Source organism: Oryzias latipes, chromosome 20, assembly GCF_002234675.1.
Source record: "Oryzias latipes chromosome 20, ASM223467v1".
NCBI lineage: Eukaryota > Metazoa > Chordata > Actinopteri > Beloniformes > Adrianichthyidae > Oryzias > Oryzias latipes.
In genome coordinates this window covers 10,275,241-10,293,136 of record NC_019878.2, presented here as the reverse complement: position 1 = coordinate 10,293,136, position 17,896 = coordinate 10,275,241, and the positions used below count along the sequence as shown (strand labels likewise).

Here is a 17,896-nt window from a genome sequence, read left to right as displayed (position 1 = left end):
AACATTTCTTTTTATTATTTTCAGAGGTCCATCAGAATGGCGAGGTTGTCCATGAAAACGGAGACTCCTCCTCATCCTCTTCAAGGGCTGCCAACAGGTAAACTCTTTTTGGACTGTATCTAAAGGGAAAAACGCCAGGAACTTCTAAAAAAACAAAAAGTTCTGTGGACAATTGAAGTCATAAATTACTTTCAAAATCAACATGAGAGAACCAGATTGTAGTGTTGACGAGTTTTATTAGCAGACTTTTCTCTATTTTGTTTTTAGTGGCACATTTTTTTATAATACAAGAGCATAACAAAAGATGAAGAATTGTCAAGCAAAAAATAATTCATTCATCCATCTGCCACATTTTGACTTGAAGTTACTTTCATTTAACCAAAATATTCAACCTCTTTTTGATTGTAAATGAGACAGGTGTCTTTCAGAAGGGAACAAGACAATGGACAAATGACAATATTGTGGAAAAGTTTGAGATATTTTTTAGAGCTGCACGGTGGCACTATTGCCTCACAGCAAGAACGCCCCCAGTTCACGTCCCAGCTGGGGGACCTGAAACAGAACATCAATGGGGGACCCCCCTGTGTGGAGTTTCTATGTTCTCCCCGTGCATGCGGGGGTTTTTCTCCGGGGGCTCCAGCTTCCTCCCACCGTCCAAAAACAGGTGGAACCTAGGAATTACAGTAATTTCCGGATTATAAACTGCTACTCTTGTTCAACGCTTTTTTATGCATTTAAAAAAAAAAAATTAATGCATTTTTTCTAAACGGCCGCCAGTTGCACTCGAGGAGAAAAGGTAAGAGTGAGACAGGTGCAATACGGTATATGTGTCGAGGAAGACGGAAGTTTAGTGTAACTTCCCGCTTTGTGAATGAATAGCATGAATATCATGGAAAATGCAAGAAGAAATGCTGATTCTTCTTCTGTTACATAAGTTTAACAGGGAAGAACCTTTTTTTTAAAGTGCTGTCATCACACCAATTACTTAAACAGAACGTTAAGAGGAATTGTAGGTTATTATTTTAAACTTTCCCTTAAAAAGTAAAAAGAACAAGTGCTCCATTTTTAAATGTCCAAGATGAAGTAATCTCTTTTTCTTCTTTTAAATCTAATTATCCATCCAGCAGTTCTTGTGTAACAGTAAAAGCATCAGTTCTGTCCAGTAATGCATTAACCAATCCCGTCTGTTTAACAGAAATACATGACATAATCCTTTTTTATAAAACATATTTTACATTTGTGAAAGCAAGTGTGATTCGAAAGGACTAGTCTGTCTTTTTTTTAACTGAGCTGAAACCTGATTTATTCTTTAGTCTGTGTGTTATGATGTTTCTTAATATGTCAAAGACTTTGTTTTTTTGTACAACATGTAAGTTACAAGTATTGTGCTGATTGATTGATGTGAGCGAAACAGGAAGTCAGAGAAGGAAACAATGTGGGTGGTGTGGTGCAGTTAAACAAAAACATTTATGGTGCTGATCACAACTATCCAGCTTGTTTCATTTTGTAAATACATTTTCTCCAAACTTGATTCAAGTCATTTCCTTCTCTCAAGGTCAGCAGGACCCCTAGATTAGCAGTGCTGCTTGGCATTAACCTGCTTAGACATTGCTTAGAGCGTTTTAATGCCATTATACAAAGTTTCCTACTCCCTATTGTGTTATAAAGTCTCTGGAGGAATGTGCCAAAGCTCTTTCTCGCTGTAGAGTGGAAACTACCCATTAAAAGAAACGGGAAAATATCCATCCATCTTCAGAACCTGTAGAATCCCTTTTGGGGGTCACAGTGTTGCTGGAGCCTATCCCAGCTACTGTTGGGCAGAGGCAGGGTACACCCTTAACAGGTTGTCAGTCTCTAGCAGGGCCACACAACCACACTCACATCTAGGGACAATTTAGAATCATTATTTACCTATGAAGCATGTTTTTGGACTGTGGGAAGAAGTCAACACGTGCACAGGCAAACATGCAAATTCCACACAGAAAGGACCCAGCAGGGATTCAAACCACACCAGGATCTTCTCGCTGTGAGGCGAAGATGGGAACACTCCATAAAAAGCATCTGAAGACCAGCTTTCTGATGTGTTTGGTTTTAAGCAAACTTGCAGAGATTAGGATATTTGTTTTGTTGTGTGCTGCCAACAAGGATTCGAAGTCCCACTCTGATCATATTTGGATCTATTTGCTGGTTTTAGTCAAAAAACTTGTCGTTTTCTGCAGAGTTTGAGAAATTCATTACTGATTTGTAGATGGGAAAATTGGCGCAAGGTTGAGACTGCTTTTATTTCCCATCATCCCTTTGTTTGCAGTCTTTCCTGCTAGTTTACAGTCCCTCACAACCCCAACCTGTCGTTAGCGGTGCAACAAAAATGGCGAGTAAAGTTGGGGCTAACCAGCCGTACAGTTTTGAGCCAGAAGACTCTGCTTTAAATAAGTACAGCAGCCTTTATATTTAGGCTTTGGTGCTGAATTTAGAAATGTTTTTTATTGAACTGCTTAAATTGTTCATGTCTTGAAAAATAATATTGCTTTAAAGCTTATTGCAAATTATTATAATTTTTAGTTTGCAAAAAGCTAAAGATTTGGTTGTTTAACTGATTGATCGTTGATTCCCTGCTGTAGGTCTTGGCTTAGCTGAGCTTTAGTTCTATGGCTGGTTTTGGTTTGGTCGTTCTGCAGGTTTGTCTCTGACATTACCTGAAAAGCTACAGCTCACAAAGAAAGCCTTTCAGTTGTGCTCATTACGCCGCTGATATCTCGTTTCGTCATTGCATTTCATTTACAATCTCCTTCTTGTCTTCTCTTTCTTCTCCCTCAAGCACAATGAATGGTTCAGATTTGGACCCGAGGTCAGGTTCCTGTTCAGCCTCCAGTGGCGCTGAAGGTCAGGTGCCTTCCAGCTCCTGTAGCCCAGCTCGGGATCATGCGGTCAACGGAGAGACAACCCTAAACTCCACTCCAGTCCACCAGCCATTCGACGGCGAGACACAAAATAGAATAGGTGAGTTTGTCTTCTATGTTCTCAATTCTAAAGTCTGTTGATCTTTTCTCTGAAAAGAATTCCTAAAAATGTCATTTTGTTCACATTTATGCTCCCTAAACAAATCTTTATTGTGTTCAAGTTTGAAATGACAAAAAGAGTAGTTTTAGGTAGGGATGTCCCGATCCGATCACGTGATCAGAAACTGATCCCAATCACGTAGTTTCAGACTCGATTGAAATCAGATGATTGTTTTGGTAAACACACTTTTTAACGAGAATGGCTCTCTGTGCTGCAGATAAAGAGACAGCTGTCAAGGGGTCTACAAAGTGCAAACTCTGGGGAAAAGTGATTTGAAAAAAATAAAACAAACAAAACAAAAAATCTCTGCATTGGTGACTGCTAGTAATGTGCGGTTAACCGCGACACCGCGCCCCCTGCTGGTTCATCAAAAATCCCACACCATCACAGCTCTACTTGACAATGTTCTTTTTTTTAAATTAACTATGAAAATAACAGTTTACACTGATAGTTCTCAAAGTCCAAGTTTTATTTTTAATCCTCAGAAAAGTTGTTATATCTGAAGTACGTCAATCATGGTGGCATTACACCAACATATCCAGCTATTGGACAATACAATACTTTCTATTTTTAAGATAAAAAGTTTATTGTTCTGAATGTTGATTTTGTTTTCATTCTCTTCTTATTAAGCAGCCATTGAGGCTGAGAAGAATATTTTACCACAGACTTCTTCATTTTTCCTAAGTGTACATGTGATGCAACAGTTGCACATGTTTTTGATGTCAAAAAGTCAGATGATGCGAACAAATAAAAACCGTCATTGTCCTGTGTTTGCAGTAAATGGGGAGTCCAGCGAGGCTGCTGCCAGGCAAACGTCCTCAGCAAGAACGGATGTGCCCCCCACAGGCGGCCACGAGGACGGCGCTGGAGAGGCCGACTCTCCTGCCGCCCCGAACAGCACGTCGCCGCCTCGGACAACTTCCGCGTCTCCTGTAGCCTCCTCTGCCGGTGCTAAACCTGCAGACACCACCGCCGCTGCTTCCACCACATTGGCCTATGCAACCCAAGGGACCAGCACCGCCACAACACCCTCCTGTTCGTCCTCTTCCTCCCCGCCCACGGCAGAAGTAAATGCTTCCGGAGACGGGGGCGGCGGCGGCAGCAGCAGCGGCAATGCAACGACAACCTCAGACGGGGTCAAGCCCAGGCAGCCGCTCTCTAATGCTGCATCATCTGATCCTCTACCACCAGGGTAAGAAAAAAACTTGATTAAAAGCTAGAACCGCCTGATAACACACGGTTTGATCCTGTGATGTTTATTCAGGTGTTGTCAGCATCTTTAAGCTCTATTGAGAACATGCAGTGGTACAGATTTTGTTCAAGCACTTCACATACACTGAAATGATAGCTATTACTGCAGTAAACTTAAAAGCCCTCTTTTCAAATGTTACATGGCAAATTCTAATTTGTAGGGTTAAACCACCTCATTTTCTCTATGTTTTCTATTTCGGCAGTCAAATCCAACTTCTGTAACATAAACATCAATAACATTTGCTATTGTTTCTCTGGGGGGTTTTCGTGTACGGTACTTTATTGACGGTCCCTGCCTGCCTCTGCAGCTTCACATCAAGGCAAACTCCGGCTCTGCATCACCACAGACAAAAAAATAAACTGTTCATAATGGTCAATAGAACTACATCCAGCGTTTTACTCTGTAATGTTTGTGGATAAAGTCAGAAGAACAGAACAGACTGGAGATACCGTGACGAGCACATAAACAAAACCGATCATATCTATGAACTTGACACATTGTGGCTGTTAGACTTCTAACATTAGCTCATCTTATAGTTTCCGTGAGTAAATGAGGTTAGAGCCCAGCCTGTATGTAGATTTTGAAAATATTAGAAAAAAATCAAAGAAAAGATTTGAACAAAGATCACCTTTTTTAATACACAAAAATATATATTTCCAATTTAATACCATCCACTTCCATATGTTTCTTTTAATTACTGGATTTAATAGTTTTTTTTCCAGCAGATCAAAAGATTTTCTGATGTAAGCATAATGATTTCTGTCGCTTAGTTGGGAGCAGAGAAAAGACCCCCATGGGAGAACGTACTATGTAGACCACAACACCAGGACTACTACATGGGAGAGACCACAGCCACTACCACCAGGGTGAGTAACATGTTTTCTCTTCAGGCCTGTAATACTAAGGATACTTGATGGGTACTTGATTTTTACTCCATGTGTAATTCTAAATGACAAAAAAGATGTTGTCTGTCTAATCTGTTGCTGCTGCATTTAGAAATGCTCTTTTGATTAACAATATTTATTAAATGCTTCATGAAAATTTCTTTTGAAACACAATTACCACATTTTTCAGAGGAAGTTGCTCTGGACACAGCAGCCATAAAATACATAAAAGATAAGAAATAAAATAATATGTAATTCGCTCCAGAGTGGAAGTTGCACTTTTTCAAGAAAAGTGGAATGTTTCTGAAAAAGCATAATGCTGTGTTCACACCAAACGCGATTAACACGTCAAATTCATTCAAAGTCCTTTCTTTTTTTTTTACGGCAATTTTTAGTTTCTACTGGAAGAGCTAGGTCTGAATGACGACGCTTTCAGCGATACTTCCGTGTCTCTGTAACCCAGTTTCATGACTTGCTGTCCTGCATTAGTCGGAGGAGGGAAAGAATAAAAACAAGAACAGTAATGCTTTAAATACCATAAAGTTCAGGAGAACGATCAGATTCTCCTCCATGTTTGTTTTGGACAGCGCTGCTTCTTCTCTGTTGCTGTCAGTAGCAAAAATGGATATAACCACTTACAGCCCCCCCTAGCGGTTGTCAGTGGAAAAATAAATATACGAGCTGATATAAAAATTTTTTAATCATATAGAAGTGGCCCCTTTTGGCCAAACTATGCAAAATCCTGCACAATGTTCTCAGAAAAAAACTTAAAATTCAGAGTTACTCTAGACCAGGGGTCTCAAACTTGTGGCCCGCGGGCTATTTGCCAAGATGTTATTTTGCGGCCCCCTCCTTATTATGAAATTTTAATGTTAGTGCGTCCTGCCAGTTTTTTTTATTAATGACACTTTTTCAGTGTTGTGCGCTGAGCTGACGAACCAACCAATCCAGGGCTCGACATAGCCATTTGTCCGCTGGCCCGGTCCTGTTTTTCGAGCAGTGCGGACCACAAGACTTTACTTTTCACTTGTCCGCTCGGGCCACTAAAATATTTAACGGTTTATATATTCTTCACCTTTTTCAATAAAGTATATTTTGCGAAAACTGTAGATTTACCTCGTCTTCATAATGTAGTTTTTCTGCTAGTCCTGTGTTCAGACTTCAAGGGTTTCTATGGGAAACCTTTGATCACTTCTCCTTCTCTCCCGCCTGCGCGCGCTCGGCTTTCACTGCCGAGCACCACGCGGCACGCGCTCACTACTTTTTTTTTTCAAACTTTATTGAATGTAACAATTCAATACAAAACAATGTTAAACAGCAACAACGAAGGCACAAGCCAGTGGGTTATTATTACATTTGATTATAAATCCGACACCGTCACTGAAGAGAGACTGAAGCATGTCAGAGATGTGGAAGACATGGCAGGAATAGATAGGAATATGTTGGATGGAGTAGTGGGTATAATTAGTAGTATGGACAGCAAGATATTTAATGAATGCATTGAAGATGAAACTGTATCCACTAAGCTTTAAGCTGAATGTCAAAGAATCAAAGGCAACTCCAAATACCTGAATCTCAGACTCAAATGCAGTAGAATGTTAAACTACTTAATTTTGTTTTTCTTTACAACACTGTAAGCAGTAAGTATTTCTAGTTAGCTGAATGATCTCAGTTAGACCTGCACAATATGAGGAAAACTCGCGATATGCGATATCAGAGATTAAAATTGCGATAACGATATAATTTGCGGTATATAAACAAACAGCAAAATAACCAAATAACCATTCCCAGTTTAAAAATTATACTCCAAATGACCCACGTTGACATAGGTTACAAACATCTAACATAACAGGGCTCCATCTGATTGGTCAACAATGTGAAGGCGTCCATCCGATTGGTCAAATGCATTAAGGGATTTATTTGATTCGTTAAATGGTTCAAGCTGCCATTAGATTGTTTTAACACATTTAAGGTTTATGATTTATTGCGATATTTGCCGTTAGAAGCACCATGAAAACTTCTGAACTAGTGTTACCTACTACACTGCAGTGCTCTCTTTAAAACATCTGAAACAGACTAGAGCAGATTTAAGTTTGATATGGTCTATTTTCAGTCATTGAAAAGTGTAGAAATAAGTGATGTCACCAGAATGCACCAAATTGTACCATATTAAAAGTTTCCGGGGGGGCATGCCCACAGACCCCCCTAAAGTTGCAAGCACCTGCGGAGCGGCGGGTCCCGCTATGCGCGGTGTCGGGCCAGTAACTTTCAGGCAGGGCCAGTAAGTTTCAAAAACTACTGGCCCTGTGGGCCAGTGCAAATTTCTGGGCTATGTCAACCCCTGCAATCACAGTGGGGTATAGGACTCTTGGCGGCCTGACATTGACCGGGCTTTAAAGCAGGGGGAAATTTAAGGCAGGAAACCTGACAGCCCCCTCCCCAGAACATATTAAGAACTTCTTTACTTTCCTTTTTAGAATTTGTCTATTTGCTTGTAATTTTCGAAATACGTGCAGTCAGTTCGGAACTTTTTTCTGGGCCGCACAGACGCTTACGCGCGCGTATGCATATTAACCCCAACCAAACGGTTCTCCCGCTGGAGGTGTGTCAGATGAGGAGAATAAATGTCCCACACTTACATGCGTGATAGCTAACGGGGCTTTAACATTAAACACGTGCGAGCAACAACACGATTTAGTCTTAGACACACTTAAAATACGTGTGGAAAATGCAACGATAGGGGGGTTGGGTTGGTGAGATGAAGGCAAAGCCGCATCGAGACTGAAGGAGAAAAGGAAGTTGGAGTGGTTTTTTGCAATATTTTATTTTCATTTTCAAGTGTACAAAATCAAACAGGCAAAACAAACAGTTCAGGTGCTCTTTAGACCATTACAAAACACAATGTAAAAACACAAGTAATTAAACAATTGCCAGTTACATTCTATTCAATATTTATTCACAGGCCGTCCAAACAGGACATAAATAGAAGAAAGAAAAATGCAGTCTCAATACAGAGCTAAATAACTTTAACTTTCTGTAAGTGATTTAGAAATGGTGTCCAGAGTTTATTGTGAACATTAATTGAGGCAGTCCTGACATGGCGAATTTTTTTTCATGTGGATGAGAGATAGCATGTCAGTGAGCCACACTTTAAAGTATGGAGAAGCCATAGATTTCCACTCTCGCAAAATTTGTCTTTTTGCAGTCATTAACCCAAGTTCTAGTGGTTGTTGCATTACAGTTGGGATAGCTCTAGTACGTACGCAGCCAAAAATGGCGAGCTCTGCATCGGGTGTTATAAAGCAACCATAGGCTTTGGCATACCAGTCAAATATTCTGTTCCAGAAGCCAGCCAATGAGGGACAAGACCAAAAAGCATGAGCCAATGTGCCTTCAGATATTTTACATTTATCACAAATGGGAGTAATTGAAGGATATATTTTGTGCAACCGTACTTTGGAGTAGTGGAGCCGATGGATGATTTTAAATTGTATGAGTTGGTGTCTGCTGTTGACTGAGCACGAGTGAATCTTGGACAAACACTTTTCCCACATAGATTCTGATATTTCTATGCCCAACTCCTCACTCCAAGCGTTGGAGTTGTTTTTAACTATTTATTTTTAATATGCTTCTCCCCCTTAGTATGATCTGAGTTATTATATCTTTTATATTTATTTTAATGTTTTGTAATGTATGTAGCCTTTTTTTATCAATAACTATTTTGAAATTACTTGAATTAATCACTCAACTACAAAAACCATCAGGACACGTTTCCCATAATGCATTGTTTTGTAGTCATCAGGGCAGCTTTTAGTCAGCGCAGTACTAAGTTTCCAGCTGCATTCGCTTAGGTTGGACCTTGCCCCCGCCCCTTTCTGGTGATATTTTTGTGATGATTGACAGGTGATGTTGGAGCAAAAACATACGTCACACACCAGGTGATCTGCGCAGCGTTGCGTCCATCTGGGTGATCTTAAACACGCTTATTGTGCATCTTGGCTGCACTTATTTGGTGTTGCCAGCATAAATTTCCATCAGTTTTTGAGCCTTTCTTGAGCCTTTCTTTGATCTCAAGTATCGGTAAAAAAAATAAACATTCAACACAGACTCAAAATTGGGAGCACAAACTCTCTTATCATCATTATATTTCAATAAGTCCAAGTCCAGTCCAGATTTACTGACAGTCATCTTCAACCACACTGAGGGTCTCTGCTGTATGAGAGGAAGTGCTGCCAAGTGTCCATCAGTGAGAAGAAGACAAGAGAAGCCGTGTTCAGAAGAACCATTGATGGATTTACAGAACTGTAGAATTGGAGTCTTCTTTTGTGTTTAATAGTTATAATGCAACACTGTTAACTGAACTGTGTTAATAAGGACATTAAGATCAGAAAACAGTAGATATAGAAGACTAAATAAACAGAAATGTACTGATTTATTTACTCATTGATTTTTTTGGTGTATTTTATTTTATTTGAATGAGAGTTTTATAAGTACATTTTGTACAGAAAACAGTTAATAATAGAGTATAGTTAATAGTATAGTATGTTCCATATAAATTTACTGACTCTCAATCACTCACAGGTTGCGTGTGTGTGTGCGTTGAAATTGCGGCCCTGCCTCAGCTAGACCCTGCCTTCAGTGGCCCCCAGGCAAATTGAGTTTGAGACCCCTGATCTAGACAAAGAAATGAACGCCAAAACCAAGGGCAGCTCCACAACAGTCAGAACCAAAAAGGGATGTGGAATCACAGAAATAAATCCCCCTATTTTTGTGGAAATGCAGTGATAGGTAAATGCATTTAGAAGCATATTTGCTGAAATGCAAAAATAAAGTTTGAATAAGAAATATAGATTTTTTATTTTTTTAGTTTTCTAATATTTGTCTGCTTCCCCTCTACAAGTTCTTGCCATGGTAACATTTTTTTTTTGGCAGAGGTTTTTACTAGAGATTTCCTGATCAGGGTTTTTTTGTCCCCAAGGAACAAACTCTTACTACAGTAAAGATGTCTTGGCAAAAGTAGGTCTGTGACATTGAAACTACCGAACACTCCTGTTTCCTCATTGAGCTCTTAAACGCTGACTTGTTCTTAATTTCTCTAAGCATTTCCCTTCGTTCTGCTTCATTCGTCCAGATGGGAGCGTCGCGTAGACGAACGAGGCCGGATCTACTACGTGGACCACAACACCCGCACGACTACGTGGCAGCGCCCCACCATGGAGTCGGTGCGCAACTTTGAGCAGTGGCAGAGCCAGCGAAGCCAGCTGCAGGGAGCTATGCACCAGTTCAACCAGAGATACCTCTACTCTGTAAGAACTTTGAATGAAGAAATACTCAGAACTGCAATTCTGGGCTTAAAAACATGAAAAACACCATTTTCCTCAGAGTGGGTCTTTAAGATTATAATTCTTTTCCTGTGATAATTGATCTGGTCTAAATAACCTTTTTAATCTTTAGTACGAGAAAAGTTTTGTTTTGTTGACACAAAACAGACTAAACACGTTTTTGTTTGCTGCTATTCAGTAGAGTAAAAGATTGATCGTATTACTTAAATAAACGTTTTATTATATTTTAGGCATCTCTTAGAGTTTATATGTTCAAATAAAAACGGTGCCACAGAAACTCGAAAAGCTACAACATGCAACCTCAGCTTTAAGACAGTTTTCCTTTGCAGCGCAGGGATGCAAAAGCACTTGAAATAACTCTAAATTTAGCGGGACTGATGCTCTATGCTCAGACTTACGAACATTTAGATTATTTTTATGAATTCTAATTTAAATAATTGGTTGCTGTACTGATTTTGATTACCAAATCAAATCAAGCAACAATCCCCCTTTTTTTTTATAAAGGGGATTGTTGCAAACTCTGGTCTTTATAAAACTTCTTGTTCCTCTTTTATTTAAGTCCTGCTTGAAAAAAATCTAAAATATTTCTCAAGTAAATAATAAATGCCCATTTTTTTTCTAATTTTAGGCATCTATGATGACTGCTGAGAATGATCCACTTGGACCGTTACCTCCTGGTTGGGGTGAGTTACTTCTTTTTTTTTTCTATTTGGTGCATTTAAACGCAATAAAAACTTGCCCTGTGTTTCAGTTTATAAGCAGTAAATCTAAAATGGAAAAGATGTTTACAGCATCCTAAGGTTTTGGTACTTTTGTGTTTATCGTATCCCATCAGGTACGTTGGGTCATGAAATTCAGATATTTATTTATTTTAGTCATCTTACCGTCTTTTTAAAAAAGTGTAAATGACTGAAGCGTTCATTTCAGTGAAACTCTCATGTAAAGGCGTTTCTTTGACTTTAGAGAGACGTGTGGACTCCAATGACAGAGTTTACTTTGTCAACCACAATACCAAGACCACACAATGGGAAGACCCGCGAACTCAAGGGTGAGCTTTGTGGCATCGACATAAACACAACAAGCCTACAAATAAAGTTATCAGATTAAGCGATGTAGGTTTCCTTTTGGTGGTGATTTATTTTTGTTTGTTTTCTAGCCATTTTTTCCAAACTGTCTGTGAAGGTTCTCATTTATTCAGGTGATTTTTGCCTTTAAGGTGGTTTTTTTTCAAACTGTTGAACAAAGCAGAAGCAATTTTATTTTAAAAATTAATAAAACTATATTGAAATCTAGTGACATAAAACTATAAAACTGTGTAAAAACAGTAAAAACGTTGAGACAAAGACTGCGATGTTCATGCTGGGTTCACACTGAATGCGATTCGCACATCAGGTGTGTCAGTGCACAGAGGCGGCAAAACAGAGGCAGTGGACGCACGTTTGACATGCGAATCACACGATATGTGGATTACAGAATTATTGTTGGTCCTCTCACTAATCTGGGTTTAAGAGCAGATTCTTTAATCTAGTTTAAAATGTACAAAATGGTTTTTACCAAACAGATAATCAAGTCCCATTATTGCTATCTCACTGCAGAATAACCAGCAAATCTGATCTACAAAATCTCTTGCTCCTGAAAAGTAAAAACAAAAATGTTTTCCTGGTACCTGCTCCAAATAGGAAAATACAATTTAGTTGGATTGATCTAGTTGATTTCTTAAAAAAAAAAGTGCAAATGTTTTTTTTATTTTATTTTTTTTTTACAATTTTTTTTAAATATTGCGCTTTAGTTCTTGCTCACACACATTTTTCACAGAAGTATTAATAATCTTTTGACCCTTTACTCGCATAGATAGCCTTTTGTGTATATGTTGTCAGAGTGTGCGTTTGTGTGTGCCTTTAGGCTTCAAAATGAGGACCCTCTGCCTGAAGGTTGGGAGATCCGCTACACGCGGGAAGGAGTCCGCTACTTTGTGGATCACAACACCCGAACCACCACTTTCAGCGACCCCCGCACTGGGAAGTCCTCGGTGTAAGGAGCTCTTTGTCCCGCATCGCACTTCTGAAAACAAAGCTGGGTTTTGTCAGTGAGCTTACAGGCCGTCCACACGCACACACACACACGCATGACCCGACCAGCTGCTCAGGGAATATAATGTTGAAAAAATTTAATACTTATTACCAAAAAAGTTACATTTAAGGGAAAAGTTGATCAAAGCTGGATTCAAACGTTTTACTGGTGATACATATGTATTATTTTATTCATAGGAAAATAGATTTACCATCTGTTTTACAGTCAAGTCAAAAATATAGCTTTGGGGGAAACAATTGCAATTATTTTTAACCCATCCTCCTAAACAAATACTAAATGATAAATGTATTTTTTAGCTCCACTATTCAACGAGTTACCTTTAGGTAAAACTTAACATAGTTTCATATTAAAGAGCTAAGAATTCAAATTCAAATTAATTTTATTTATAAAGCACCTTTCATGTCAAACAGACAGCTCAAGGTGCTTTCCATAAAAAACAAACAAGAATACAATAAAAACAAACCCCACAAAAAGAAAGAAAGTGACTCCAAAGCTCTAAAAGGATTGGAAATAATTTAGTTTGGATTTAATTGGTTGTGGAGGGTTAACCAGAAGGTATTTTGATCGCTATTCTTGATGGAAAAACTTTCAAACAAAGATTTTGGTAAATATTTTACTCTGAAAGCAGTACTACTACAGGAAATCTGATAACTTTAAATTTATACCATGAGTCCAAACAATTATTTCATATTTTAATGATGAAAGTATTAATTGCATGTGACACATTGCGGCTCATTTTACCTCGCCTTTCTGTTCCTCTCAGCACCAAAGGCCCTCAGATTGCCTACGAGCGCAGCTTCCGATGGAAACTCGCCCATTTCCGTTACCTGTGTCAGGTAAACCTTGTAGGCTTTATTTCAGTCCACTCTTTCCTAGAGAGACGGCAAACGCTGCAAACAGCTCCGACCTACTTCCAGCGGCTTACCTGACTCGCGTCTCGAGCTGTGACCTCTGAGCCGGCTCACCAAAGCTTCAATGCAATTTGATACCATAAATTGAGCGTCGGAGCGCTTTTTGACATGGAGGATTCATTTTGTCCCATATTATCATCCGGTAGCTGTCAGTAGTGTGAGCTTTGTTAAATAAGCGGATATGTGACAGGAGTGTCTGAGCGCTGACTTACTTCTGCTGTGAGCCACGCCCGACTCACATCTGATGAGCCGTCACTCTGCTGGTTTTCCTTCCCAAGAGTCGAATCCACAAGCAACACGAGCGCAGGAAGTTTAAACTCAGAGCCATAAGATTTTATTTAGGCTTGTATTAAAAAAAAAAGGCTTAGATTTTAATTAAAGAAACAATAGAAGAAGAAAGAAACAATTTAGATTCTCCCGGTCTTCCATTTCTCAGATGGTAACTTTATTTATACTTTAGGTCTAAATACCGGGTTTTATGAAGTCTTGACTTGATTCACGAAACGCAGACGTGAGTCAGGTTAGCCGCCGGAAGTAGATCAGAGCGGTTTACAGCGCCAGCCCCTGCTGCTTTCCTGCCCCAGTACTAATTTTTCTCGTCCACCCTCAGTCCAACGCCCTCCCCAGCCACGTGAAGATCAACGTCTCTAGACAAACTCTGTTTGAAGACTCTTTTCAGCAAGTAAGACTTTCCACTCGTCATACAGCACTCTATGTAAAAGTCAACAGCTTTTTGTTCTAATCCTGTGTTTGTTTCAAATTTCTGTTAGATCATGGCTCTCAAACCTTATGACCTGAGGAGGAGGCTGTATGTTATTTTCAGAGGGGAGGAGGGTCTAGATTATGGTGGCCTGGCTCGGTAAGAGAATCATGAACAATGATGTTTGAAACTAATAAAATGCAGTTGATGGATGAAGAATTCATGAATGGTGATGGATCACTTCTAGCTCCTGTTCTTCCTCCCTTTGGACTAAGGGTGCAACTTTTCAGGGAATCTTTTCATAGGAATTTAACGAGGCTTCGAGGCAGAGTTTTTGCCTCGAGGAATTTTTGTAATCGAGTAACTCGAGTAACTTGAGGAATCGTTTCAGCCCTAAAATCAACTGTCCGTTTCCACCGAACGCGATTCACGCATCAAATCCACGTACACCGTCTTTGTTTTAACATTAGTCAAAGTTGCTGCTCGACGTTTGTCCAAAAGTGTGTTAACCCAAAGCTCTCGCCGAATGTGGGAGGAGCTTCTGTGAAAAGCTTTTCTCGGCCTCATCCCAGAGGACGGGGATGATGACAGATCAGGTTTCCTTACAAAAGCATCAGTGAGCAGTGCGCATCTCCATGGGTGGATTCATGAGATCATTCAATCGCTCCGCCTGTAACCAGTTGGAGGGGTTTATAGCAGCAGGAGACACAGTAAATGAATGTAAAGTTGTAAATTCTGACATCCCCCGCACATCCAATTACTTAAAATTGGATATTTGTAGAGGTAGCAATAAACACCATTTTAAATTAATTGTTATCATCCATGGGCTGCACGGTGGCGCAGTGGTTAGCGCTCTTGCCTCACAGCAAGAAGGCCCCCGGTTCAAGTCCCGGTTGGGGGACATAAAAAACACAACATCAATGGGGGACCTTTCTGTGTGGAGTTGGCATGTTCTCCCCGTGTGTGCGTGGGTTTTCTCCGGGATCTCCGGCTTCCTCCCACTGTCCAAAAAACATGCTACATAGGTTGATTGGCAACTCTAAATTGTCCATAGGTGTGAGTGTGAGAGTGAATGAATGTGTAATTGAGGATATTCTACCCTGCGACAGACTGGCGACCAGTCCAGGGCATCCCTTGCCTACGCCCAAGTGGCCGGGATAGGCTCCGGCAACCCCGTGACCCCGAAAGGGAATAAAACGGTTAAGAAGATGAATGAATGAATGAATGTTATCATCCATAAGTTTGCTTTACCTACATTAAAAGATGATCAAAACTGACTATAATGCTCTGTGGGTAGCTGAGATTTTTGTTGTTCCATTTGCTAATTTAGACACAGCGCCCCCCACCTTTAATGGTGGTTGTGTGCAACTGCAGTTCCAAACGCCTTAAAGTCAGGTCCTAACTTAGAAACACTCGATCACTTGTTCTGTTTTAATGGTTTTAGCTAATGCGGCTAATAATCAGTTGCCACCAATTTCTTTATCTAAGCAAAACTCTGGAATCAGTGGGAATCTGAGGGATTCTGAGGGCTAACGGTCTTAAAATAGATCCTACATTTTTATAGATGATTTTTTGGTGTTTGTTTGGGTTATTTTTTGCTTTAAAGAACCAGACTTTTTTTTAATTTTTTTTTTATTGCAAACAAAAAGAGAATTGTTACATAAATGAAATTCAATGAAACAAAGAAATAGTTACATATTTGTAATACAACTTGGGCAGTTTTTTTTTTTTTCAAACACCACTCTCCCGTCTCCCCACCCCCGCAAAAAAGGGAAAATAAATTAATTAATAAATAAAAAAAGAACACCCTCAAACCCCCCTCTCCAGGCTATGATATACATTGTCCAATGTAACAAAAGCTTACCTCTATATGATCAACTCTAAAAATGGCAACATAAAATAGAGAAATATAGGTACATATAGAGCTGATTTGATATTTATACGTAAAAATATAAGAATAATAATAATACTAATGCTAATAATGTTAATAATAATTAAGAAGAGTTGGAATATTTTAAACTATAAACTACAGGGATGTGATGGTAGAATGTGAGGAGGTCTCAGGTAGAATTCTGAGTTTGCCAAAGTGATCTAAAACCGGACCCCAGACTGAGAAAATTTGTCCCTCGATCTTCAAACTGAATATTTTATTTTTTCAAGTTGTAATAGTTGCATAAGGTCCATCAGCCACTGGGACACCCTGGGTGGGTCTTTAGATTTCCAGTGCAATAATATACGGCGCCTTGCTATTAGAGTAGCAAAAGCAAGAATGTCTTTGTGTCTTTTTCTTAATGGATCTGGGTTTTGGTGTGAAACACCAAAGATGGCTAATGCACCAGACTTTAGCAGACAGTTACACCTCTTTGCTCTTTCAGCATCTGCAGACACTTGGAACTTGTCTCGTTTCTGTAAAGGAGTTGTTGCAGCCTTTTCAAACAACACAGAGGATCTAGCAAACATTTTCAAAAGGCACAGAACAGCAGAACAAAGCGGAGTTTCACTGAGGCAAAGAGAGGAAAGCAACAAGTGCTTTCTTTTAGAAACATTGTAGGAGAACGGTCTGTCCTTGCCGGTGTCCACAGACCTGCAAGACGTCAACAGACACCTTTAATCTGTAAAAAATATTTATTTAATACGCAAACAACCGAAGTGTAATCGATTGGTAGGACTACTTACTGTAGTATTTAGGAGACATCCTCTTTGCAGTTTTTAATTCAGCAACTCTTACTAGCATTGAACTGATGAGCTTTGTCAGCAGCCTCCATTTCCCACAATTCTCTTTAATTCTGTTGATTCTTTTCCACGGCTTTTGAATCAGCAAGAGAAATATTGAGGCTTTTCTGCAATGTTTCTGCTGGCTAAGACCAGCCTCAGATTCCCCAACAATTTATAAATTCTGACCGTTCTGCTGAATTTCATTTTTATTTTTCCCAGATGTTTAATATAATGAAACCTGGAATGAAAATAATGACTACACTGCTAAAAGCATATTAAGATGCTTAGACCATAAGGAAGGTTTCTATTCATGCATGTCTGTGTAAATACTTGGATTATTTTTATCAGTAAGAAGGTTTCACAGATAATTTAAATGAATTGCTAAACAGAAATGCTGCACTCCTGTCGCCTCAAACCTGAACCGATAGCTAGAAAAAAAGGGGTTTTCTTATTTCTAAACCTTTTTTTTCTCGTTTGTTGTGTTTTTCCCCACATCTCACTTTGCAGAGAGTGGTTTTTCCTCTTGTCCCATGAAGTGCTGAACCCCATGTACTGCCTGTTCGAGTACGCCGGCAAAAGCAACTACTGTCTGCAGATCAACCCGGCCTCTGCCATCAACCCCGACCACCTCTCCTACTTCTGCTTCATCGGCCGCTTCATAGCAATGGCACGCCCACACACACACGCACATCCCTCTCAGTTACATTTATATTCATTTCAATCAATTTTTGTTGCTTCCTTTTAGGCACTTTTCCATGGGAAGTTCATCGACACGGGCTTCTCTTTGCCTTTCTATAAGCGCATGCTTAACAAGAAGCTGATCCTCAAAGACCTGGAGTCCATCGACCCAGAGTTCTACAACTCCCTCATATGGATCAGGTCTGCCATGTTTTTCAGAGACTTGCAAGCTTACAAATGTTTTAAAACTTTGATTTTGTTCT

At 39.6% G+C, this 17,896-nt stretch overlaps 1 protein-coding gene across 1 annotated transcript in view; it reads left to right on the top strand.

The window, feature by feature from the left end:
- The window catches only part of wwp1 (WW domain containing E3 ubiquitin protein ligase 1), a 39,780-nt gene that overhangs the window by 16,191 nt on the left and 5,693 nt on the right, over nt 1-17,896 (top strand). Inside the window, exons 7-19 of the mRNA XM_023950410.1 lie at nt 25-97; nt 2,819-3,000; nt 3,838-4,252; nt 5,083-5,178; nt 10,328-10,502; nt 11,167-11,221; nt 11,502-11,586; nt 12,441-12,569; nt 13,393-13,465; nt 14,151-14,222; nt 14,311-14,399; nt 17,463-17,622; nt 17,701-17,834. Coding sequence (XP_023806178.1) covers nt 25-97; nt 2,819-3,000; nt 3,838-4,252; nt 5,083-5,178; nt 10,328-10,502; nt 11,167-11,221; nt 11,502-11,586; nt 12,441-12,569; nt 13,393-13,465; nt 14,151-14,222; nt 14,311-14,399; nt 17,463-17,622; nt 17,701-17,834 — 1,738 coding nt within the window. The remainder of the gene's footprint in view (nt 1-24; nt 98-2,818; nt 3,001-3,837; nt 4,253-5,082; nt 5,179-10,327; nt 10,503-11,166; nt 11,222-11,501; nt 11,587-12,440; nt 12,570-13,392; nt 13,466-14,150; nt 14,223-14,310; nt 14,400-17,462; nt 17,623-17,700; nt 17,835-17,896) is intronic.